General features: G+C 36.9%; 1 protein-coding gene and 1 pseudogene across 2 annotated transcripts in view; one reads left to right on the top strand and one right to left on the bottom strand.

The window, feature by feature from the left end:
* The window catches only part of AGTPBP1 (ATP/GTP binding carboxypeptidase 1), a 184,798-nt gene that overhangs the window by 14,853 nt on the left and 144,573 nt on the right, over positions 1-25,372 (top strand). For both annotated transcript variants that reach the window (XM_057722059.1, XM_057722060.1), the window contains exon 2: positions 17,588-17,652. In XM_057722059.1, coding sequence (XP_057578042.1) covers positions 17,621-17,652 — 32 coding nt within the window. In that variant the 5' untranslated portion in view covers positions 17,588-17,620. The remainder of the gene's footprint in view (positions 1-17,587; positions 17,653-25,372) is intronic.
* On the bottom strand, positions 15,677-16,246 carry LOC130844372 (NEDD8-conjugating enzyme UBE2F-like; annotated as a pseudogene).

Raw genomic sequence — 25,372 nt, forward strand, 5'->3', positions numbered from 1 at the left:
TGAGCCTCCGTGACCCAGGCAGGATGCTGCTGCTCGCTCACTCCCAAGGGAAGGAGCCACTATTGTACCCTCTCTCTCCCTACACACTGGCGCTTACAGACGAACAATAAAGGCAGCTCTGTTGGTTGCAGAATAATACAAAAAGCCCAGGGAGGGTAGAAGGACAATTACAGCTGAGACCCCAAGGAAACAAATATTAGTATTAATTCTATTGATCTGGTCCATTCTGGGGTCAGTTCTAGTTGGTTTTTTTTTTTTTTTATTATTAATTACAATCTTAGTCCTAAGGGATCTACACGTTTTATAACATTTTTTATTGTATTTTTTATTCTATTTCTATTTTTAGCCTTTATATATAGTTTTATTTCTAGCTGTTTTTTTGTAGTGCTGACTGTATCTCTCCTACCTTCTTTTCATCTCTATCTTTTGTATATTTCTTTTCCTTTTCATATTTCCAGTCACATCACGCTCTTCTGTTGCCCTGTCTTCTATCCTTTTTTAGTTTATTTTATATTAATATACTTACAAGCAATATTATCGGTCTGCTCTGTTTCCTTGCTTTATTTTCCAAATGATACACTGCTGTGGTATTTATTATTAGGTTTTGTCTTTATCTTAGTTCTAAGTATAATTGTCTGATTTCATTCTGAGAATCTTTAGTCTGTCTGGTGGTACTCTTGCTTTTTATTATATTTGATCCTAGCTTTTGGAATCTCCCTGGATTTGTGTTTTTGTTTATGTGGTTTTTTTGTTTGTTATGTTTTTGCTTTTGCTTTTGCTTTTGTTTTTGTTTTGTTCTGTTTTGGTTTTGAATTTCTGTTGGTTTTCTCTTTGATTGTCTGATAGCATACTGGGGTTCTTCTGTCAGGTCTTTCTAGTAATTTATGTTCTATTGGATTCAGTATTTGTGTGTCTTATACGTGTATGTGTTTCCTTGACTTAGTATTTGTTTGACTTAACACTCTGCCATTAGTCTGGGGCTTGGACAGTCTTCTTTAAACCCCTTTATTGCCAGGACAAGCAACCTCTGAAGTTTGGACTACTATGAGAAAACAAGGAAACACCATGCAGGCAAAGGAGCAGGAAGAAAACCCACAAGACCAAATAAATGAAGAGGAAATAGGAAAATTGCCTGAAAAAGAATTCAGAGTAATGATAGTAAAGATCATCCCAAATCTCTATAACAAAATACAGAAAATACAAGAAACAGCTAATAAGGACTCAGAAGAACTAAAGAGCAAACAAACAGTAATGGACAATAAAATAACCAAAATTTACTCTAGGTGGTATAAACAGCAGAATAACTGAGGCAGAAGAATGAATAAGTGAGTTGGAAGATAGAATGGGGGAAATAACTGCCACAGAGCAGGAAAAAGAAAAAAGAATAAAAAGAATGGAAGACAGTCTCAGAGACCTTGGTGAAAACATTAAGCATACCAACTTTCGAATCATAGGCATCCCAGAAGAAGAAGAAAAAAGAAAGGGTCTGAGAAAATATTTCAAGAGGTTAGGAGAAAAGATGGCGGCGAAGTAGAGAGACGTGGAGTGCATCCCTCTCCACAGATGCATTGGGAATGCACGGAAGGACGCAGTCATTCCCACAGAGAACCAGCTGAACACCAGCAGACGGCCTCGGACACCAGAAAGGGCTGCGGGGAGCCCGACATAGCCGGTAGGGAGGCATCTACGACGGCTCAAAGAGGGTGAAGCGGTGGAGCTGTGGCAGACGGGAGGGAGTGAGAAACATACGGAGGGTCCGCAGCGCAGCTCAGCGTTCCCGGACTGAGACATCGATCCGCGGCTGAACGGAGGGTCCAGGAGCGGGAGCGTGGGAACCGGAGAGCTGGTTCAGGGTGAGAAACATTGTTGCCGGTAGGGTGACGGACCGAGAGGACAGGAGGGAGGAGGTCCGCGGAGAGGAGTGCCCGTCCCTGAGAGCTGCCCGGCCATGAAGGCGGCTGGAGGCTGCAAGCTCACGGGCAGGGGGGAGGAGCCGCGCGCATAGCCTCTCTCTCTCTTTCGGCGCCTCTGCAACAGGCAGTGGAGAGACGCCCTGTGGGCCACCTAAGGCGCACAGGGATAACAAGCACCCTCAGGCACTCGGGCGGGGCTAGATTAAAACCCCTTGGAACGCCAGCAGCAGGGAGGCTGCCTAGAGAAAAAAAAAAAACAACAGCATCAAAAAGAAAAAAACCCTGAGAGAGGCCCAACTCTAAGACTTTCTGTTTACGCCTGAGCCACCAGCGCCCTCTGCAACAGGCACCCCCAAGCCCAACTGAAACAACAGTGCGCCACTGCTCACTCACTCCCAGGAGAAGGAGCCACTATTGTACCCTTTCCCTCCCCACACACCGATGCTTACAGACGAACAATAAAGGAACCTCTGCTGGTCACAGAATAACGCAAAAAAAACCCAAGGCAAGGAGAAGGACACTTACAGCTGAGACGCTAAGGAAACAGAAATAGTAGTATCAATACCTATTGAACTGGTCCATTCTGGGATCAGTTCTGGACTTTTTTTTTTTTTTTTCGTTCTCTCTCTCTCTCTCTTTTTTTTTTTTTTGATTTATTAAATACGATCTTAGCCCTTAGGGATCTACAAGTTTTATAACATAATTTTTTAACGATATTTTTTATTCTTTTTTTTTTTTTTTTTTTTTTTGCCTTTTTATGTACTTCTATATCTAGCTAGGTTTTTGGCAGTACGGACAAAATATCTCTCATACTTTCCTTTCATCCCTATCTTTTATACATTTCTATTCCTTTCTTTTTATTTCGATATTTACAACCACATTACGCTCTTCTGTTCCCCTTTCTTCCAGCCTTTTTAAGTTTATTTTATCTTAACATACTTATAAGCAACACTATCGGTCTGCTCAGACTCCTTGCTCTATTCTCCAGATGACGCACTGCCTTGGTATTTAATATTAGGCTTTTGTCTTTATCTTAGTTCTTAGTACAGTTGTCTAATTACATTCTGAGAATCTCCATTCTCTCTGGTGGTACTCCAGCTCTTTTCTATATTTGATCCTAGCTTACAAAATCTCCCTGGATTGATGTTTGTATGTGTAGGGTGTTATTTGTTGTTTGTTTGCTTTTGCTTTTGTCTCTGATTTGTTCTGTCTCAGTTGTCAATTTCTGCTGGGTTTCTCTTTGAATATCTGATAGCACACTGGGGTTCTGTCAGGTCTTTCTAGAGCCTTATGTCCTAACGGATTCAGTAATTGTGTGTCTTATACATGTATGTGTTTCCTAGACTTAATATTCGTTTAATCCAATACTTGGACATTAGTGTGAGGCTTGGACAGTCTTCTATAAACACCTCTATCTCCAGGACAAGCAACCCCAAAAGTTTGGACAACCATGAGGAAACAAAGAAACACCATGCAGGCAAAGGAGCAGGAAAAAAACCCACAAGACCAAATAAATGAGGAGGAAATAGGAAAAATGCCTGAAAAAGAATTTAGAGTAATGATAGTAAAAATGATACAAAATCTCGATAACAAAAGAGAGAAAGTACAAGAAACAGTTCTTAAGAACTCAGAAAAACAAACAGCAATGGATAACAAAATAACTGAAATTAAAAATACTCTAGATGCTATAACCAGCAGAATGATGGAGGCAGAAGAACGAATAAGTGAGTTGGAAGATAGAATGGGGGAAATAACTGCCACAGAGCAGGAAAAAGAATAAAGAATAAAAAGAATAGAAGACAGTCTCAGAGACCTCAGTGATAACCTTAAACGTACCAACATTCGAATTATAGGCATCCCAGAAGAAGAAGAAAACAAGAAAGGGTCTGAGAAAATATTTGAAGAGGTTATAGTGGAAAACTTCCCCAACATGGGAAAGGAAATAATTCACCAAGTCCAAGAAGCACAGAGAGTCCCATACAGAATAATCCCAAGGAGAAATACACCAAGACACATATTAATCAAGCTAACGACAATTAAACACAAAGAAAAAATATTAAAAGCAGCAAGAGAAAAGCAACAAACAACATATAAGGGAAAACCCATCAGGATAACAGCTGACCTTTCTACAGAAACTCTGCAGGCCAGAAGGGAATGGCAGGATATCCTGAAAGTCCTGAAAGAGAGAAACCTACAGCCAAGAATACTCTACCCAGCAAGAATCTCATTCAGATTTGAGGGAGAAATCAAAAGCTTTCCAGACAAGCAAAAGTTAAGAGAATTCAGCACCACCAAACCAGCCTTACAACAAGTGCTAAAGGAACTTCTCTAAGTAGGACACACAAGAAAAGGAAAACACCTACAAATACAAACCCAAAACAATTCAGAAAATGGTAATTGGAACACACATGTCAATAATCACTTTAAATGTAAATGGATTAAATGCTCCAACCAAAAGACACAGACTGGCTGAATGGATACAAAAACAAGACCCTTCTATATGCTGCCTACAAGAAACCCACTTCAGACCAAGGGATACATATAGACTGAAAGTAAAGGGATGGAAAAAGATATTCCATGCAAATGGAAGTCAGAAGAAAGCTGGAGCAGCAATACTCATATCAGACAAATTAGACTTGAAAGTAAAGACGATTAAAAGAGACAAGGAAGGACACTACATAATGATCAAGGGATCCATTCAAGAAGAACATATCACAATGGTAAATATCTATGCCCCCAATATAGGAGCACCTCAATACATAAGGCAAATGCTAACAGCTATAAAAGGGGACATCAACAGTAACACAATAATAGTGGGAGACTTGAACACCCCACTTACATCAATGGACAGATCATCCAAACAGAAAATAAATAAAGACACACAAGCTTTAAATGACACATTAGACCATCTCAACTTAATTGATATTTATAGGACATTCCATCAAAAAACGACAGACTACACGTTCTTCTCAAGTGCACACGGAACATTTTCCAGGATAGATCACATCTTGGGTCACAAATCAAACCTCAGCAAATTCAAGAAAATTGAAATCATATCAAGCATCTTCTCAGACCACAACGCCATGAGACTAGATATCAATTACAGGAAAAAAACTGCAAAAAAGACAAACACATGGAGGCTAAACAATTCACTCTTAAACAACCAAGGAATCACTAAAGAAATCAAAGAGGAAATCAAAAAATATCTAGAAACAAATGACAATTAAACACAAAGAAAAAATATTAAAAGCAGCAAGAGGAAACAACAAATAACATATAAGGGAAAACCCATAAGGATAACAGTTGATCTTTCTGCAGAAACTCTGCAGGCCAGAAGGGAATGGCAGGATATACTGGAAGTCCTGAAAGAGAAATGCCTACAGCCAAGAATACTCTACCCGGCAAGAATCTCATTCATATTTGACGGAGAAATCAAAATCTTTCCAGACAAGCAAAAGTTAAGAGAATTCAGCCCCACCAAACCAGCCGTACAACAATTGCTAAAGGAACTATTCTAAGTAGAAAACACAAGAAAAGGAAAAGACCTACAAAAACAAACCCAAAACAATTAAGAAAATGGTAATAGGAACATACATGTCAATAATCACCTTAAGTGTAAATGGATTAAATGCTCCAACCAAAAGACACAGACTGGCTGAATGGATATAAAAACAAGACCCTATATATGCTGCCTACAAGAAACCCACTTCAGACCAAAGGATACATATAGACTGAAAGTGAAGGGATGGAAAAAGATATTCCATGCAAACGGAAGTCAAAAGAAAGCTGAAGTAGCTATACTCACATCAGACAAACTAGACTTTAAAGCAAAGGCTATTACAAGAGACAAGGAAGGACACTACATAATGATCAAGGGATCAATCCAAGAAGAAGATATAACAGTTGTAAATATCTATGCACCCAACATGGGAGCACCTCAATACATAAGGCAAATGCTAACAGCCATAAAAGGGGACATCGACAGTAACACAATAATAGTGGGAGACTTGAACACCCCACTTACATCAATGGACAGATCACCCAAACAGAAAATAAGTAAGGACACACAAGCTTTAAATAACACATTTTACCATCTTGACTTAATTGATATTTATAGGACATTCCATCCAAACACTGTGAATACACTTTCCTCTCAAGTGCACATGGAACATTTTCCAGGATAGATGACATCTTGGGTCACAAATCAAGCCTTGGTAAATTCAAGAAAATGAAATTGTATCAAGCATCTTCTCTGACCATAACGCTATGAGAAGAAATAGAAAATATGAACAGACCAGTTACAAGTGTGGAAATTGAGACTGTGATTAAAAATCTCCCAACAAACATAAGCCCAGGGCCAGATGGATTCACAGGCAAATTCTATCAAACATTTCGAAAAGAGCTAACACCTATCCTTCTCAAAGTCTTCCAAAATATAGCAGAAGGAGGAACACTCCCAAACTCATTCTATGAGGCCACCATCACCCTGATACCAAAACCAGGCAAAGATGTCACAAGAAAAGCAAACTACAGACCAATATCACTGATGAATGTAGACGCAAAAATCCTCAACAAAATACTAGCTAACAGAATCCAACAGCACATTAAAAAGATCATACACCATGATCAAGTGGGGTTTATCCCTGGAATGCAAGGATTCTTCAATATATGCAAATCATTCAATGCGATACATCATATCAACAAATTGAAGGATAAAAACCATATGATAGTCTCAATAGATCCAGAAAAAGCTTTTGACAACATTCAACATCCATTTATGATAAAAACTCTCCAGAAAATGGGCATAGAAGAAAATTACCTGAACATAGTAAAAGCCATATATGAGAAACCAAAAGCCAACATCGTTCTGAATGGTTAAAAACTGAAAGCATTCCCTCTACGAACAGGAACAAGACAAGGGTGTCTACTCTCACCGTTGTTATTTAACATAGTTTTGGAAGTGTTAGCCACAGCGATCAGGGAAGAAAATGAGATAAAAGGAATCCAAACTGGAAAGGAAGAAATAAAATGGTCACTCTTTGCAGATGACATGAATTATACAGAGAAAACCCTAAAGACTCTACCAGAAAACTGCTAGCACTGATTGATGAATTTAGTAAAGTAGCAGGATACAAAATTAATGTACAGAAATCTCTTGCATTCCTATACACTAACAACGAAAAAGCAGAGAAATTAAGGAAACTCCCATTTACCATTGCAACAAAAAGAATAAAATACCTAGGAATAAACCTGCCTAAGGAGGCAAAAGACCTGTATGCAGAAAATTGTAAGACACTGATGAAAGAAATCAAAGACGATACAAACAGATGGAGAGACATACCATGTTCTTGAATTGGAAGAATCAACATTGTGAAAATGACCACTACCCAAAGCAATTTACAGATTCAATGCAATCCCTATCAAATTACCAATGGCATTTTTCACAGAACTAAAGTAAGAAATCTTACGATTTGTATGGAAACGCAAAAGACCCCGAATAGCCAAAGCAATCTTGAGAAGGAAAAATGGAGTTGTTGGAATTAGGCTTCCTGACTTCAGACTATACTACAATGCCACAGTGATCAAGACAGTATGATACTGGCACAAAAACAGAAATGTAGATCAGTGGAACAGAGTAGAGAACTCAGAGGTAAACCCAAGCACATACGGACACTTTATCTTTGACAAAGGAGGCAAGAATATACAATGGAAAAAAGACAGCCTCTTCAATAAGTGGTGCTGGGAAAATTGGACAGCTAGATGTCAAAGAATGAAATTAGAACACTTCCTAACACTATACACAAAAAGAAACTCAAAATGGATTAAAGACCTAAATGTAAGGCCAGACAGTATAAAATTCCTAGAGGAAAACATAGGCAGAACACTCTATGACATACATCAAAGCAGCACCTCCTAGAATCATGGAAATAAAATCAAGAATAAACAAATGCGACCTCATGAAACTTGAAAGCTTTTGCACAACAAAAGATTCCATACACAAGACAAGAAGGCAGCCCTCAGAATGGGAGAAAATATTTGCCTATGAAACAGCGGACAAAGGATTTATCTCCAGAATATACAAGCAGCTCATGCAGCTTCATACCAAAAAAGCAAATAACCCAATCCACAAATGGGCGGAAGACCTAAATAGACATTTCTCCAAAGAAGACATACAGATGGCCAACAAACACATGAAAAGATGCTCAACATCACTAATTATCAGAGAAATGCAAGTCAAAGCCACGAGGTATCACCTCACACAGGTCAGAATGGCCATCATCACAAAATCTGGAAACAACAAATGTTGGAGAGGGTGTGGAGAAAAGGGAACTCTCCTGCACTGTTGGTGGGAGTGTAAGTTGGTACAGCCACTATGGAAAACAGTTTGGAGGTTCCTTAAAACACTAAAAACAGAACTACCATGTAATCCCACTGCTGGGCATATACCTTGAGAACACCACAATCCAAAAAGAAACATGTACCATAATGTTTATTGCAACAGTATTTACAATAGCCAGGACATGGAAGCAACCGAAATGCCCATCAACAAATGAATGGATAAAGCATATGTGGCATATATATACAATGGAATATTGTAAAAATTCAGCTATAAAAAAGAATGAAATGGAGCTATATGTAATGAGGTGGATAGACTTTGAGTCTATCATACAGAGTGAAGTAAGCCAGAAAGAGAAAAAGAGATATTGTATGCTAATTCATATATACGGAATCAAAAAAAAAAAAATATGCTACTGATTATCCCAGTGACAGGACAAGAATAAGGATGCAGATGCAGAGAATGGACTAGAGGACACAGGGTTGAGGAGACGGGGGTCGAAGGGGAAGCTGGGACGAAGTGAGAGAGTAGCATAGACATATATATACTACCAAATGTAAAATAGATAGCTAGTGGGAGGTTTTTGTATAACAAAGGGAGACCAACTGGATGATGGGTGATGCCTTGGAGGGCCAGACGGTGAGGGTGGGGTGGATTCGTGGGAGGAAGGGGATTTGGGGATATGTGTATAAATACAGCTCATTCACTTTGGTGTACCTCATAAGCTGGTACAAGAGTGTAAAGCAATTTTATTCCAATAAAGAGCTTAAAAAAAAAAGTCTACAAACAATGATGACTGGAGGGGGTGTGGAGAAAAGGCAACCTTCTTACATTGTGTGTGAGAATATAAACTGGTGGAACCAGTATGGAGAACAGTACGCAGGTTCCTTTAAAAACTAAAAATACAACTACCATGTGAGCTAACAATACCACTCCTGGGCATGTATCTGGAGAAAACCATAATCCAAAAAGATACATGCACCCAGTGTTCATTGCAGCACTGTTTATGATAGCCAGGACATGGAAGCAACCTGAATGTCCATAAATAGAGAATTAGATAAAGAAGATGTGGTACATATATGTAATGGCATATTAGCCATAAAAAAGAACAAAATAATGCAATTTGCAGCAACATCGATGGACCTAGAGATTATCATACTAAGTAAAGTAAGACAGACAGAGAAAGAAATGTATCATATGATGTTGCTTATATGTGGAATCTAAAAAAAGGTACAAATGAACTTATTTACAAAACAGAAATAGAGTGACAGATGTAGAATACTAAATTATGGTTACCAGGGGGTACAAGGGGGAGTGATAAATTGGGAGATTGAGATTGACATATACACACTAATATGTTATAAAATAGATAACTAATAAGGACCTACTGTATAGCACAGGGAACTCCACTCAGTACTCTGTAATGACCTATATGGGAAAAGAATGTAAAAAAGAGTGGATATATTTATATGTATAATTGATGCACTTTGCATACAGCAGAAGGTAACCAACATTGTAAATAAAAATTTAAAAAAAAGAATTAGTGACTATAACAGGGGATTGGAGCAATAAGAGATTTACCAGTAAGAAGTCAAGATAACACTAAAGAGTATAAGTATAGCTGATATAAAGCTATACTTTATACTAACCCCAGGGTTCACTGAGGTCTAGACTTTGTTGGATAGGGCACGTTCAAGTCAAGTAGATAAGATGTGGCACTAGGAGAATTTGCTGGATATGTGCCCTGTTGGGTGCCAGGAAAAGCTGTTCCTGGCAGGTGACTCACCAGAGGCACTCTGCTATGAAACTGCCTAACCTCCTGTTGGAGAAGCTGCACTTGCTTCAGGAGTCTGGTGCTGGAGAATCCATCCATGTTGGAGTGGGTCCTGGAGAAGCCTTGCCTGCTGCAGCCAAGCGAGCATGCTGAGACCAGGAAAGAATCCTTTTCCCCTGCAGCGTCTTTACAGTGCTCTATTGACAAAGCTTAATATCATGCAAGTTGGCAAAGAAATTAGTATTTTAAGGGCGTAAATCTGTTTTTACAGCATAGGCAAAAAGGGTGAATTTGGAGAGAAGGGGAATAAATCAATAACTGGCACAGGTATTAAGTGGTTTACAGAATTGTTTAGACATCTAAAGAAAGACTCTAGGTTGAGCTTCAAAGGAACAACCTCCAAAACCTCTGCACAGAAGTGAGACATGCAAGGAGGTATTGTTCTTTTTTGGTTAAGAGGCCTCCTGTCTAATTGTGAAATTGCCGCTAGATCTTTATTGCTGTTTTAAAATCAGGAATATGTTGTGGTCAGGAGACCATGGTGATCAGGAATCTCCTGCTATACTTAATCAGGTCTGGAACCACACTGGACCTCTTTTGGTCTGTAGCAGCCCTGCCTGCAAGAGACTAAACTAGCCTTCCTCAATTTTTTTACTGTGGAGGATCCATGAAATAATTTTCAGGTCTCAAGTTATAGCTGTGATATTAGTATAAACAGAAAGTTTAGATATAGTAATTGTTCTGACCACCTCCTATTCACCTCCCTTCACCTGATTAGTGAAGATCTCTTGTCCTAAATTGTACAAGATGGCTACTACCTGCCCTGATCAGATGACACTGACAGCAGTTTTTTGGTTATATATACTCACAACCTATGGGACTGGTACTTGGGAGTAGATTCAACTAGCCAAATGGTGTAAAGGATGAAGTACTCCCCCCAACTCTCCATCCCTGTGGGAGGATGTGATAAGTTTGAATAATTCTGAGGGCTGGCAGGGAACTGAAACTAGTTAGGTTGAGGACTGAGTGGAGTGCAACTGGTTCAGCTGATAGTGAACCTGGCTGGGTGAGGCTGTGCTGAGTGGGAGAACTCTCATTAGGCCTTTGGGGCCCTGAGAGGCTCAAAGCTGTCGGAGCAGCACTGGAAATTTTAGGCCTTACAATACAGTACTCGAGTAATAATTGCTAATGCTTTTTTTGATAGTCAACGATATTTTTCTGTGCACCTATTTATTTTGGCAGTCTAATTATTCTTTTGCATGAATCTCTAGCCCCACAAAGGATATAAACTCTTATGTGAGTTAGCAATGCAGATAGGAAAACCAGGTTTTCCTTTTCCTAAATTTCCCACTGTACTTTTTTACTTTATCCAAGTAGGCCTAGGAGTCTTACAAATTTTTACTATGCAAGAGATTAATAAAGTATGGCTCGTGGTATATGGCTTGTGTAAGAGTAGTTTTATTTTTCTTAGAGCAAATAAAAAAAAGACATTAACCAACCTTACTTGAAAAATAAACAGGTAAACTTAGCTTATCATTCTGGAAACTAATCTCTTTACTTTTTATGATTTTTAAAAACACATGGTGAAAATAATAGATTTCTGTTAAATAACTGGCTTAAGCTAAAATGGGATTCAATTTTTTTTGAAAAGTAGGCTTGGTAGACTTAGTTTAAAAAATATTGTAAGCTGATTTTTTAAAAAAATTATCTTTTTATTGTGGTAAAATATATTTAACATAAAATTTGCTATTTTAATCATTTTTAAGCTTATAATTCAGTAGCATTAATTACTTTCACAATGTTATACAACAGTCACCACTATCTATTTCCAAAATTTGTCATCACCCCAAATAGACACTGTGTAACCGTTAAGCAGTGACTCCTCGTTTACCCTTGCCACCAGCCCTTGGTAACCTAATCTGCTTTATATCCCTATGAATTTGCCTGTTACAGATATTTTATGTAAGTGGAAATATACAATATTTGTTTTGTTTCTGACTTATTTCACTTAGCATAATGCTTTCGAGGTTCATTCACATCATACCATGTGTTAGAACTTTATTCCTTTTAATGGCTAAATAACATTTCATTCTGTGTATGTACCACATTTTGTTTGTTCACTCATCTTTCAGTAGACACTTAGACTGTTCCTGTGTTTTGGTGTTGTGAGTAATGCTGTGTACATTGACGTACAATTATCTGTTCGTGTCTCTGTTTTCAGTTCTTGTGGGTATTTACCTAGGAGTAGAATTGCTGGATCACGTAGTAATTCTTTTTGAGGAACCACCAAACTATTTTCCATAGTGGTTGTACCATTTTACATTCCAACCAGCAATGTATGAGGGTTTCAGTTTATCCAGATTCTTGAGAACACTTATTATTTACTTTTTTTTTTATTTTAGCCATCCTAGTGTAAAGTAATATTGTGATTTCAATTTGCATTTCCCTGATGACTAATGGTGTTGAGTATCTTTTCATGTGCTTATTGGCCATTTGTATATCTTCTTTGGGAAAATGTCTAGTCAGGTTTTTTGCCCATTTTTAAATTGGACTCTCTTTTTGTTGTTGAGTTGTAGGTGTTCTGTATATATTCTGGATATTAAACTCTTATCAGATGTATGATTTGCAGATATTTTCTCTCATTCTGTATGTTGTCTTCACTTTCTTGACAATGTCCTTTGATGCACAGACGTTTTTAACTTTGAAGTTCAGTTTATCTTTTTTTTTTTTGTTCCTAATGCTTTTGTTGCCATAACTAAGAATCCATTGCCAAATTCAAGCTGATACAGATTTGCTCCCATGTTTTCTTCTAAGAGTTTTAGCACTTATTTTTAGGTCGTTGATTCATTTTGAGTTAATATTTATATATGGTGTGAGTGGGAGTTCTTTTGCATGTGGAAATCCAGTTGTCCCAGCAATAGAAGAGACTATTCTTTCATTATGGAATAGAATTGGCACACTTGTCAATCAGTTGGCCATAAATGTATGTATTTGTTTCTAAACTTTCAGTTCTATTCCATTGGTCTCTTTGTCTATCTTTTTGCCAGTACCACTGTAAATTGATTTTCACTAGAGTTAACTACAAACATGAAAATTATTGACAGTGCAGATAGAAAAGCTACCAAAAACCATAAGCCAAAGTAACATTAATGAAAATATAGCCTGTTATAGTTTATACCAAAATTTGAAAAAAACAAACTTTTTTTTTCCTAACTGACATCAAGAGGCTCAAATATAGGAGTTACAAATGATTATATGTATGTGTGTTGATTACTTGATATCTTATGAAAAGGTTTTATACAATAAAGTTATTAGTTTTTAAGGCTAAAAATAAAGAGTGAAGTTTATCTCTTTCACATGAAACTTGTTTTTGTTTTCTTTGGTTGAACTTTAAATAACCATTCACAGATTTCATTTTCAACCGACATGAGATGATTTCTTCCTTGCTCTTGATGCTTGTTAAACAAAAAATTCCATAATATATAAGAAACTGAAAGCTGGCAGCAAAATATTCATTACCCTCCTATGATTTTCAGGACACTACTCTTTGATAGAAATCTAGCACTTTTTAGGGGCAGATCAGTAAGTCTCATCTTGAGTTTATAGTCAGACTGCAGTGCACAAAATTCTTCCTCCTCAAAGTCAAGTTCTCAGCCTGCATAGATGATTCAGAGAAAGGGTTTCTCATTGTCTTATACTTGTCACTTGAAGTCAAGATGCTTTCTCTAACTATAACTACTTGCACAGAGTAGTTCATTTGTTTCATGTGATAACACATCTTTGCTAAGTTGGCTAGTTTCAGTAGCCATTCTTCATCCTCTAAGCATTTAGCAGAAGCTGGCCTGCTGTGTTTGTGAAAGTACCCCTGCAGTTCACCATTCAGCTTGGATGCCCTGTTGAGAACTCTTCATCTGCTAAGCCCCTGGATTTCTGCATGGAGCAGGAGATTTATGTGCTCTTTGTCCAGGTTTTCACATAGTTCTTTAAACATTGTTGAGTAAACAGGTTTTTGTTTAATAAAATTAATTATTTTTTGTAGCTTCAAACAGAACTTTTTCATTTCATCTCCCAGAGCTTTTGACACTAGCACTTCTCTGTGAATTAAACACTGTGTTGAGAAGTCAGGTTTTTCTTTTGGGAGGGGGTGGGGCAGTTTAATAATAGTGGCATATCTTCACATGGAGCCAGCTATTGGTGGGACATTTTCAGCACAGATGCCAACATAGTTCCTCCAAGATGGAAATATCCTGTCCTTTGCTGACTTGGGGCAGCACTCTATAGCAAAAAAAGTTTTCTTGATATCATTGTTTAAGTCTTACAAAATCTGTAAATACATAATGTAATCTTACAAATATTACAGACGATGAACTCTGTTGGCTCATCAACCTGCATAAACTTGTTTTTCACATAGGTCTTTAACATCACATGACATGTCAATACATTGACTTACCTTACTATTATTGTACTGTAGAAGTTAAAAATTTCTCTTACGGCATCTCATATAAACATGTCACTGGGCATAATTTTACATTCTGGCTGTATTAGGTTCTCAGCAACTGGGGTGGCTTTCCTTTTTCTGGTCAATAAGATCTGCTACTATATAACTTGCTACCTCAGCCTTTTCATTATATGTCATTTTTTTAAGCAAAAGCTTTATTATGCTTATTTTGAGATGCCATTAATACCTTTAATGTGTCAAATGACCATAATTTGCAGCTATGTCTTTTGAATGTTGCTGGAGCCACTGCTGCACTTGAAACGTTGTTTTCCACAAAATGGAATGGGATATTCCATTGTATAAATCCATTGATAAGTAGTTTTCATTACAAGGATGTGTTTTTTTGTGTGTCTCTTGTTGCACTGATTTAGTGAAATGACTTGCAAGATACAATTCTTCATTACTAACCTTACCAGAATGGTCTGCTGGCCCTCCTTTCACACCTTAGCCTCAGAAAATTGCCACATTGAATTATCAGACATATTTGTAAGTTACAAATGTTAATGTGTAGGACATAAGGGCATACCAAACAACTAAATGAGAAAATCACAAAAAGTCCAAACATTTCACAGTATAAGCCCCTTGTAATTTATTTAGTCCACATTTTGGAATGTTCACACCAATATCAAAGCGTTAGGAATGGGGGCAACTGTGTATAAAGCTTTTTTCATTAAGGTTAAAGTTTCCCTCCAGTTTTTCATTACACTTGTGGAGCTTGTTTGCTCCAGTAAGGCAGTTGGCAGTGTATAAGGGGAGATTAGGGGAGGTAATTTGAGAGGGAGAGGCTGATATTCATTAGCCTATTATCTTCTCCCTGTGCCATGCAGTCTTCAGTTTTCAAGGCCAACTAACCAAATGAACATGGTCCTACTGTGCACTGTTAACACACAGCTGATTTGTGACAAGATCATTAATTAAGCAGGCAAGTCTTTAGAACTCGGGACACATTTTCTTGCTGTATTTATGTAGAACTCTCCATCTATGACGGGCAGTTGTGAAGAGGTTCTTCCTCAGGACAACATGGTCACAGGACTTGGATGACCCAGTGGGACTGAGAGGGAGCTTGATGACTGGGGAGGAGGGCTTCCTTTCGGCTTAAGTTGGAGACCTACCTATAACACACAATCTATGGGCCCTGCAGCCTTCTCCTCCTATCATCTGGTATAACGCTTCATGTAGTCTTTAAGCTTTATTCCCCAAGTCCTCCTTGTTCCGCAAATGATGTTCTGCAGCTTCAGTATTCAGTGGAGCATCAGAATTCAGAGGATCAGGAAACAAAGTTTAATCCCCAAACAACATCCTTCCGTGTCCTCATGGGAGCCCAGCCGGTGCCATCAACCGAATGTTCTCTCAGTAAACTTAGACGTATTTTACCCGTGGTCCTGGTCAAGCATTTCGCTTTGAGAGGCCGGAGTTACAGTTTGCTGAAAGCAGTGAAGTTTGTTTGGATCAGAAAAATGCACTTTACATGTGCAAGGTATTATAAATTAGCTTCATGTTCTGCAAGCTCTGTAATAAGCAGCCTGTCTCTCATAGAAGCCCTCCACGTGGAGTTGGAGGCTGCAGCTGATGTCCGGGACCCTTTGAGACCCGTCATCCCACTTCAGTATGCTTCCAAAGTCAGCATTACTGCTCCCTTTACCCTGGGCACCCGAGACAGGAGAGACGAGACCCCTTAGCTGGTGAGGTGGGCTTGTGTTATATGTAGTTTTAGAGAAAGTCATACCGCTCAACAAGTAGAAGTAGGTTAATTAACTTCTATTCATGGCAGCAACAGCAGTTTTCACAACACACACGATTCTCCCCTCCTTAATTAATTTGGAAATTGGGTAAAGTTACTTTGACTTTGTAGTCATTAAAAAAGTCAATTAAAAGAAAGAATAATTAGCATTTAAAAAATTTCTTATCTACTTTAAAACAGCCTATGTAATTTTTGTACATAATCCTAAATACATTTCCTTTTTTATAATTGAGTTAATAAAAATAAAAAATCATGTTTATTTTGTTAATGTTCTTTGTTATTGAAGAAAAACATCCAGAATATCTCTATCTTCTAAATCTATTATATTGAACAATTTGAAGTCTTTTTTTGTGTGTGTTTGTTTTCCTTTAAATATGGCATTACTAAATATTGCATAAGGATGTAACTTGAATTGGCAGTAATTTTTAAATTTCTTGTGATGCCACAAAATTCTGCTTCATTAATAAGCATTGATATGTAAAATTAAAAGATATCCAGGGTTTTTGTTTGTTTGTTTGCTTTGAGTGAGTAGTTGTAAAATAAATCTGAAATTATAAAAATTGCGTGAATTGAGATTTAGGGTTTTAAACCCCTTCTCCTTCTTGTACTCCCAGCCCAGGGTGGTAACTGCTTCCTGCAGCTGTTTACCTCGAGCCTCCCTAGGTTTCCTCTTTAGCGTGCTAGCTTTTCAACACCCGTGTAACCAATTCCTGTATTAGATCCCTTCTATTTAAAAAAAAAAAAAGGATTTAAGGTTTTAAATGTGTAATGTGCACTTTCTAAAGATGAACCCTGTATTGATTGAAGGAAAATATGCATAAGTATATTAAATGAGATGATGTTTTAGAAGATTTTTGCTCTTTCTAAACCATTTGTTGTTAATAGTGTTTTCATATTGAAATCATCATGTATGTTTACCAGTATTTGACTGTTGTGTGAATGGTGGACAATACACTAATTACGTGATACTGTGATTGGTTTGAGTATTTTCAAGGTGGAACATTAGAAGAGGAAGGATAATTTGAATTGTCTCAAAAGAAATCTTGGCACTATATCATAAATTGTGTTATGTTAAGTTTTTGTGTTTTTGTAGCACAAGGATTTTTGATAACATTTTGCTGGATGATTTTGGGTAATTTAATAGTCACACATTGCACATTAAAGTGACTTGCCAGAAGCACATAAAACTCAAACATTCACCTGTGGTTTCCAGTCTTGTGTTATCCATAATAAAAACTTTAAGGTGTATGGCTTTTATGATGTAATGTGTAGAAAACAGAATTGTGTGTTTAATGTCATTAAACTTTTTGTTTTTTCTTTTTAGATTATCTGCAATGGTGAAATGAAGTAATTCAAGATGAGCAAGTTAAAAGTGATACCAGAGAAAAGGTACTGTAATTTTAAATACCAGTATGTATAAATTATAGAAATAATACATGAAGTGATTATTTGAAACTTTTTACTTTAAAAAAATTTGTTTAAATACAGCATGTTATATTTATGTTATTTTATTAATATTTATTAGTGTTTAACTTTTCAGTTAAAGCAGGAGTCAGCAGTCTATGATGCATGGGTCAAATCTGGCCTACCTCTTGTTTTTGTGTGGCCTGTGAGCTAAGAGTGGTTTTTACATTTCTAAATGGTTGGGAATAAAAATAAAAGGAATAATATTTCCTGACATGTGAAGATTATATGAAATTCAAATTTCAGTGTATGTAAATAAAGTTTTACTGGAACACAGCTGTATTCATTTATTTATATAGTGCCTGGCCACTGAATTTTTTTCCTTATGTGAGACTTGATAAAAGCACATCAATTTCCACAGAAAATTTATTATATACTTTCTATCTTTAAAGGCTTCTATAGATGCTCTTTTTAGTTTGTTTATTTTTTGCCCCTTTTATATTTATTTCTTAACTGCTAGATATCTGTTAAACACTTTTATGTGCCTAACTCAGCACTGAATCTGGGAGAGTAGAAAAGAAACATAAAGATAACACTTAATACAGTGCTTTGCAGAAAGTGGGTGTTGAGTATGTTCTAAAGAAATGAGCCCTATTCTCTTTTTATACAAAGCTTATAACCTGATGAGAACACCTGAACAAATGCAATATAGTGGTTTAGCCAGTATGTAGTGAAGTGTTGAATTGTGAGATTCCTAGAGTTAGAAAACATAAATAGAATCCTCATTAATAGGTGTTTATTGTGTGATATGGACTTGAAGAGGCAGGGCTGCCTTGAGACTTTCTTACTTTTTTCGCAAATGGAGGGGTGGGTGGACTATTGATATTTGCTGAGTTTAGGCAAGGATGGATTAGATTGGCAGATTTAAAGACCATGTGAGTGGGTGGTGAGACAAATAATCAAAATTTTATAAAATACAAGAAGCAGAAGTTTTCTCTACTTCCTACTCTCCATCGTCATGGTTGTGCCCTAAATGTTATCACCAGGAAAACTGTCCTTTCAGAGTACTAATTCAGACTTTTCATTCTCCAACAATAATCTTTTATCTTTCTAGCTCACTTGTTTAAGTGTCTGTACTGCGGGAGTTCTGCCTTATCCAGAGCTCTGAGCTGTTGACTTCTACCACCTCTTCCTCTCTTACCCAGTGTACAGTCCATTGTTCATCATCACACTCTTGCAAATACCTGAAATATTTTTACCCCACTTTGTGTTTTTTCATCACACATACCTGACAAAGTTCTTTCCCTGGATAGACCTTTACTAAGCAGCTGAATAATGTCGGAGGATGAACTAACTTGGAAGATATTGCTAAAAATTTTCGATCATTATTGATCAGCAATCTTACCACTGTGGTTCTCTATAAAGCTCATTTTCTCAATTTTTTTAAATGACTGTTTTACACTTTCTTTATACCTTTCAAACCTTTGAAATCCTCAGATGTATCGTATACATACCCGCAGCAATGACCCTCTCTGTGATATAGAGATAATACAGTTAATTATCCTCATATTTCTTACACAAAATTTGCATACGCCCCTTTCCTGTGTTTACCCTCCTGTTACTTACTGCAACAGAGAATGTGTCTCTTTTCTTGTTGAAGACTAATACTGTCACCTGTGTTCTAGATTTCACCTCTCTCTTTCCTTCTCAGGGTCTTTTAATCATTAGTATTGTTCTGCATTGAATCTTTAACTCCTGCATTCCTTACGATTTAAACATGATCTGGGCTTTCCAATATTTAGACTCTGCTCTTCTGTTACTACTCAATTTATCTGATCTCCTCAAAAGCCAAAAAATTTGAAATAGCCTACAAATGCAATCTACATCTCATTTCGCACTCTCCAACCACTCTTGTTTAGTTTCTGCAGTATCCACTACACCAACAGTACTTAAGGTCACCTATGAATTTTTAAATAGCTTTTTTGAGATATAATCATCGTACAACAAGCTGTACATAGAGAGTACAGTTTGGTAAGTTTGGCCTATGTATAACTGAAATCATCCTCTCAGTCAAAATACTGAACATATTTGTCATGCCCAAATGTTTCCTGGTGCCCTTTTGTAGTCTTTCTCCCATCCCATCCGTCACTCCAGGCATCTGCCTGCTTTCTGTCACTACAGACATATTGGCTTTTTTAGAACTTTATATAAATGGGACCATACAGTATGTCTTTTTTGGGAGTGGGGGTGGGGGTAGAAGGTAGGGGTGTGGGTATGCCTTCTTTTATTCAGCATAGTTATTTTTGAGAATCATCTCTTGCAATCATACCTTTTTTTTTTTGATTACTAAGTAGTATTCCATTGTTGATATACCACAATTTGTTTATCCATTCAACTTTTGGACATTTGGGTTGTTTCCAGTTTTGGGTTGTTAGAAATAAAGCTGTTGTGAACATTTTTGTACTAATTATGGACTTATGCTTTATTTTCTCTTGGCTAAATACCTAGGAGTGGAATGGCTGAAGCATATGGTAGGTCTGTGTTTCTTTTCAGGAAACTGCCAGCAATCTGTTTTACAAAGACATTAATATCATCTTATAGTCCCTCCAGCAGTGTATGAAAGTTCTAGTTCTTATACAGTCTCACCAACACTCATTATGGTCATTCTTTTTAAGAATTTTTAAAATTTTATTTTATTTATTTTTTGGCTGCGTTGGGTCTTTGTTGTTGGACGTGGGCTTTCTCTAGTTGTGGAGAGTGGGGACTACACTTTGTTGCTGTGCTCAGGCTTCTCATTATGGTAGCTTCTCTTGTTGCAGAGCGTGGGCTCTAGGTGCACGAGCTTCAGTAGTTGCAGTGTGCGGGCTCAGTACTTGTGGCGCAAGGGCTTGGTTGCTCTGCTGCATGTGGAATCTTCCCGGACCAGGGGTTGAACCTGTGTCCCCTGCATTGGCAGGTGAATTCTTTTTTTTTTTTTTTTTTTTTCCTTTTGGATTTTTTATTTTATTTTATTTTTTTTGGGGGTACACCAGGTTCAATCAACTGTTTTTATACACATATCCCCATATTCCCTCCCTTCCTTGACGCCCCCCCCTCGATTCCCCCCCACCCTCCCTGCCCCAGTCCTCTAAGCCATCTTCCATCCTCGAGTTGGACTCCCTTTGTTATACAACAACTTCCCACTGACTATTTTACAGTTGGTAGTATATATATGTCTGTACTACTCTCCCGCTTCTTCTCAGTTTCCCCTTCACCCCCCGCCCCCTCCCATACCTCGAGTTCTCCAGTCCATTCCCTGTATCTGCTTCCCTGTTCTTGTCACTGAGTTCATCGGTACCATTTTTAGATTCCGTATATGTGAGTTAGCATACAATATTTGTCTTTCTCTTTCTGACTTACTTCACTCTGTATGACAGATTGTAGTTCTATCCACCTCATTACATATAGCTCCATCTCATCCCTTTTTATAGCTGAGTAATATTCCATTGTACATATATGCCACATCTTCTGTATCCATTCATTTGTTGATGGGCATTTCGGTTGCTTCCATGTCCTGGCTATTGTAAAGAGTGCTGCAATAAACATTATGGTACAAGTTTCTTTTGGGATTATGGTTTTCTTTGGGTATATGCCCAGGAGTGGGATTACTGGATCATATGGTAGTTCTATTTGTAGTTTTTTAAGGAACCTCCAAATTGTTTTCCATAGTGGCTGTACCAACTTACAGTCCCACCAACAGTGCAGGAGAGTTCCCTTTTCTCCACACCCTCTCCAACATTTGTTGTTTCCTGACTTTGTGATGATGGCCATTCTGATTGGTGTGAGGTGATACCTCATTGTGGCTTTGACTTGCATTTCTCTGATGATGAGTGATGTTGAGCATCTTTTCATGTGTTTGTTGGCCATCTGTATGTCTTCTTTGGAGAAATGTCTATTTAGGTCTTCTGCCCATTTGTGGATTGGGTTATTTGCTTTTTTGGTATGAAGCTGCATGAGCTGCTTGTATATTTTGGAGGTTAATCCTTTGTCCGTTGTTTCATAGGCAATTATTTTTTCCCATTCTGAGGGTTGCCTTTTAGTCTTGTTTATGGTTTCTTTTGCTGTGCAAAAGCTTTTAAGTTTCATGAGGTCCCATTCGTTTATTCTTGATTTTATTTCCATGATTCTAGGAGGTGGGTCAAAAAGGATGTTGCTTTGATGGATGTCAAAGAGTGTTCTGCCTATGTTTTCCTCTAGGAGTTTGATAGTGTCTGGCCTTATATGTAGGTCTTTAATCCATTTGGAGTTTATTTTTGTGTATGGTGTTAGGAAGTGTTCTAATTTCATTCTTTTACATGTTGCTGTCCAATTTTCCCAGCACCACTTATTGAAGAGGCTGTCTTTTTTCCATTGTATACTCGTGCCTCCTTTGTCAAAGATAAGGTGCCCATATGTGTTTGGGCTTACTTCTGAGTTCTCTATTCTGTTCCATTGATCTTCCTTTCTATTTTTGTGCCAGTACCATACTGTCTTGATCACTATGGCCTTGTAGTATAGTTTGAAGTCAGGAAGCCTGATTCCACCAACTCCATTTTTCCTTCTCAAGATTGCTTTGGCTATTCGGGGTCTTTTGCATTTCCATACAAATCGTAAGATTTCTTGCTCTAGTTCTGTGAAAAATGCCATTGGTAATCTGATCGGGATTGCATTAAATCTGTAAATTGCTTTGGGTAGTACAGTCATTTTCACAATGTTGATTCTTCCAATCCAGGAACATGGTATATCCCTCCATCTGTTTATGTCATCTTTGATTTCTTTCATCAATGTCTTAAAGTTTTCTGCATACAGATCTTTTGCCTCCTTAGGCAGGTTTATTCCTAGGTATTTTATTCTTTTTGTTGCAATGGAGAATGGGAGAGTTTCCTTAATTTCTCTTTCTGCTCTTCCGTTGTTAGTGTATAGGAATGCAAGAGATTTCTGTGCATTAATTTTGTATCCTGCTACTTTACTAAACTCATCAATGAGTGCTAGCAGTTTTCTGGTCGAGTCTTTAGGGTTTTCTATATATAGTATCATGTCATCTGCAAAGAGTGACAATTTTACTTCTTCTTTTCCAATTTGGATTCCTTTAATTTCTTTTTCTTCTCTGATTGCTGTGGCTAACACTTCCAAAACTATGTTGAATAACAGTGGTGAGAGTGGACACCCTTGTCTTGTTCCTGTTCTTAGGGCAGGTGGATTCTTAACCACTGCACCACTAGGGAAATCCCTGGTCATTCTTTTTAAATTTTTAAATTCTTATGATCATTCTTTTAAAATTGTAGCCATTCTAATAGGAGGGTATTGGTATCTTGTGATTTTAGTTTGCGTTTCCCTAATGGCTGATAATGTTGAGCATCTTTTCATGCATTTGTTTGGTGAGGTATCTTGTAGCATAACTTCCTTGGTGAAATAGTTTATCAAATCTTCCAATCTTTGAAATTGTAGTGCTTATTAATAGTTGAGTTTTAGAAGTTTTTTTTAACCTATTATGGATACAAGTGCTTTATTAGGTATTCAAATTGCAAACGTTTTCTTCCAGTCTTATCTTTTCATATTCTTTGCAGTATCTTTTAAGATCAGAAGTTTCAAATTTATATGATTTCCATTTATTTGTTCTTTTATGCATTATGCTTTTAGAGTTGTAGCTAAGAAATATTTGTGTAACCCATATTACCAATGTTTTCTTTTATGTTTCTTCTAGAAGTTTTTATAGTTTTAGATTTTATATTTAGGTCTATGCTCCTTTCTGAGTTAATTTTTATATGTGGTGCAAGGTATAGATAGTTTTTTTTTTTTTGCATATGGATATCTGATTGTTTAGCACCATTTTTAGAAAGACTGTCCTTTCTCCACTGAATTTCCATTGTATTTTTATCAAAAATCAGTTATTTGTGTATGTGCAGGTCTATTCTTATATATACTCTGTGTTGTTCCGTTGATCAACATGTCTATCTTAGTGCCTGTACCTCACTGCCTGAGTAATTGTAGCTTTATAATGAGTCTCAAGATTAGATAGTGTTGGTCTGCCAACCTTTTTCTTTTTTCTAATGAGTCTCAAGATTAGGTAGTGTTGGTCTGCCAGCCTTTTTTCTTTGGGCCTATTTTAGGTTCTTTGCATTTCCATATGAATTTAGCATCAGTCTGACAATTTCTACACAGCAGCCCGCTGGTATCTTGATTGGGATTGCCTTGATTCTGTAGATCATTTTGGGGAGAATTGATATCTTAACAAGATGGTCTTCTTAGCCTTGAACATGATATAGCTCTCTTTTGTTTATGATCTTCTTTAATTTCTCTCAGTAGCATTTTGTAGTTTTCAGAGCACTTGTCCTTCAGGGTTAGCCCTATTTCCCATACAAATAACAACTCTTTGGGGAGGGTCCCTAATAATTTTTAAGAGTATAAAGTGAGTCTGAGAAATGTGGTTTTAACAGAGTTGCCATAGGCCTGGCTAAAACTCTTATTATTGTAAAAGAGAGAACAAATATTGGGGGAAAGTTAGAAGTTAGCCATATGCACTTACCTAACATCCCACTAGAACATGACCAGAGAAGTTTTAAAAAATAATGAATATAAAATAATTAGCATTTAGTTAATGTTGGCGAAGGAATTTAAAGGCTAACTTATGATAATTATTGTTGACACTGGTATAAAGTCAGGTAATTTAAATTTTTAACAAACTTTTCTTTAACAAATCACTTGGTAGTATTGAGCTACATTTATTGTTAAAGAAGCCTTTACTGTGTTTAATTATTATCTTAGAAGTAGTTAGAGAAGTAGTTGTTGTTCTCTTCCAGTTAGAAGAATGTTGTTTTCCAAACTTAAGTATTTAAATATTTAACTATTTCTGCAAAGGAATGATAGTGAAATTTCTATTTTTCATTGTCCTTTGCTCTACAATAAAGAAAAATAAAGATGTGTTCAGTGTTTGGAGAGAAACAATAAAAATGTAATTAAAGCAAAAGTAATAAAAATAAATAAAAGTTAAAGAGTTATAAATGAGGAACAACCATTTCTGAAAGATAATGTGCATATTTTGGAAATAAAACCACATTGTTTGAAATTAAATCTTAATTCCTGTGAATCCCGGTTGAGTCTAAAACTTTGATATAGTTTAATGAATTTTTTGCTGTCAGATGTATATATCTTGTTTATGAAGACATGTTTACTACCTGCATTCAATTTACACTTTAAGATGAAAAGGTGATTTATTTATAATGCGAAGATAGGTGCTTTAGCTCTTGTGCTTGCTTCAGAAATTATTTGTTGCAAGATAGTATCTATATACCATTGAGACTTTTGTAACATACAAAAAATTTGTTTTTAAGAAAATAGCTGTAAGGCTGAGTGTAAACTCAAAGAATCAAAAGCAGTAGGAGACCACTACAGTGAATATGTCTTTAAAATATACATTGGAAAGTTAACTTGATTTGATATATTTCACATTGATCATATTTTAATTCCTTGATTTTCTTACCATAAAGTAATTAACATTATCAGTTTTAAATGGAACCTCCCGAGGTTGGTCTTGGTCTCATTTTGATTCATCTAAAAATAGGGCACGGCAGGGGAGATAAATCCGTCTAAATCTCTTTATTTAACGATTTTCTGCTTTGCTCTGTAGCTCAGATTGTTCACTGAATAGCTGTATAGCTTTTTTTTATCCTTTACCCTTGGATTTTCC

This window comes from Hippopotamus amphibius, chromosome 2 (genome assembly GCF_030028045.1).
Source record: "Hippopotamus amphibius kiboko isolate mHipAmp2 chromosome 2, mHipAmp2.hap2, whole genome shotgun sequence".
NCBI classification, from domain to species: Eukaryota; Metazoa; Chordata; class Mammalia; order Artiodactyla; family Hippopotamidae; genus Hippopotamus; species Hippopotamus amphibius.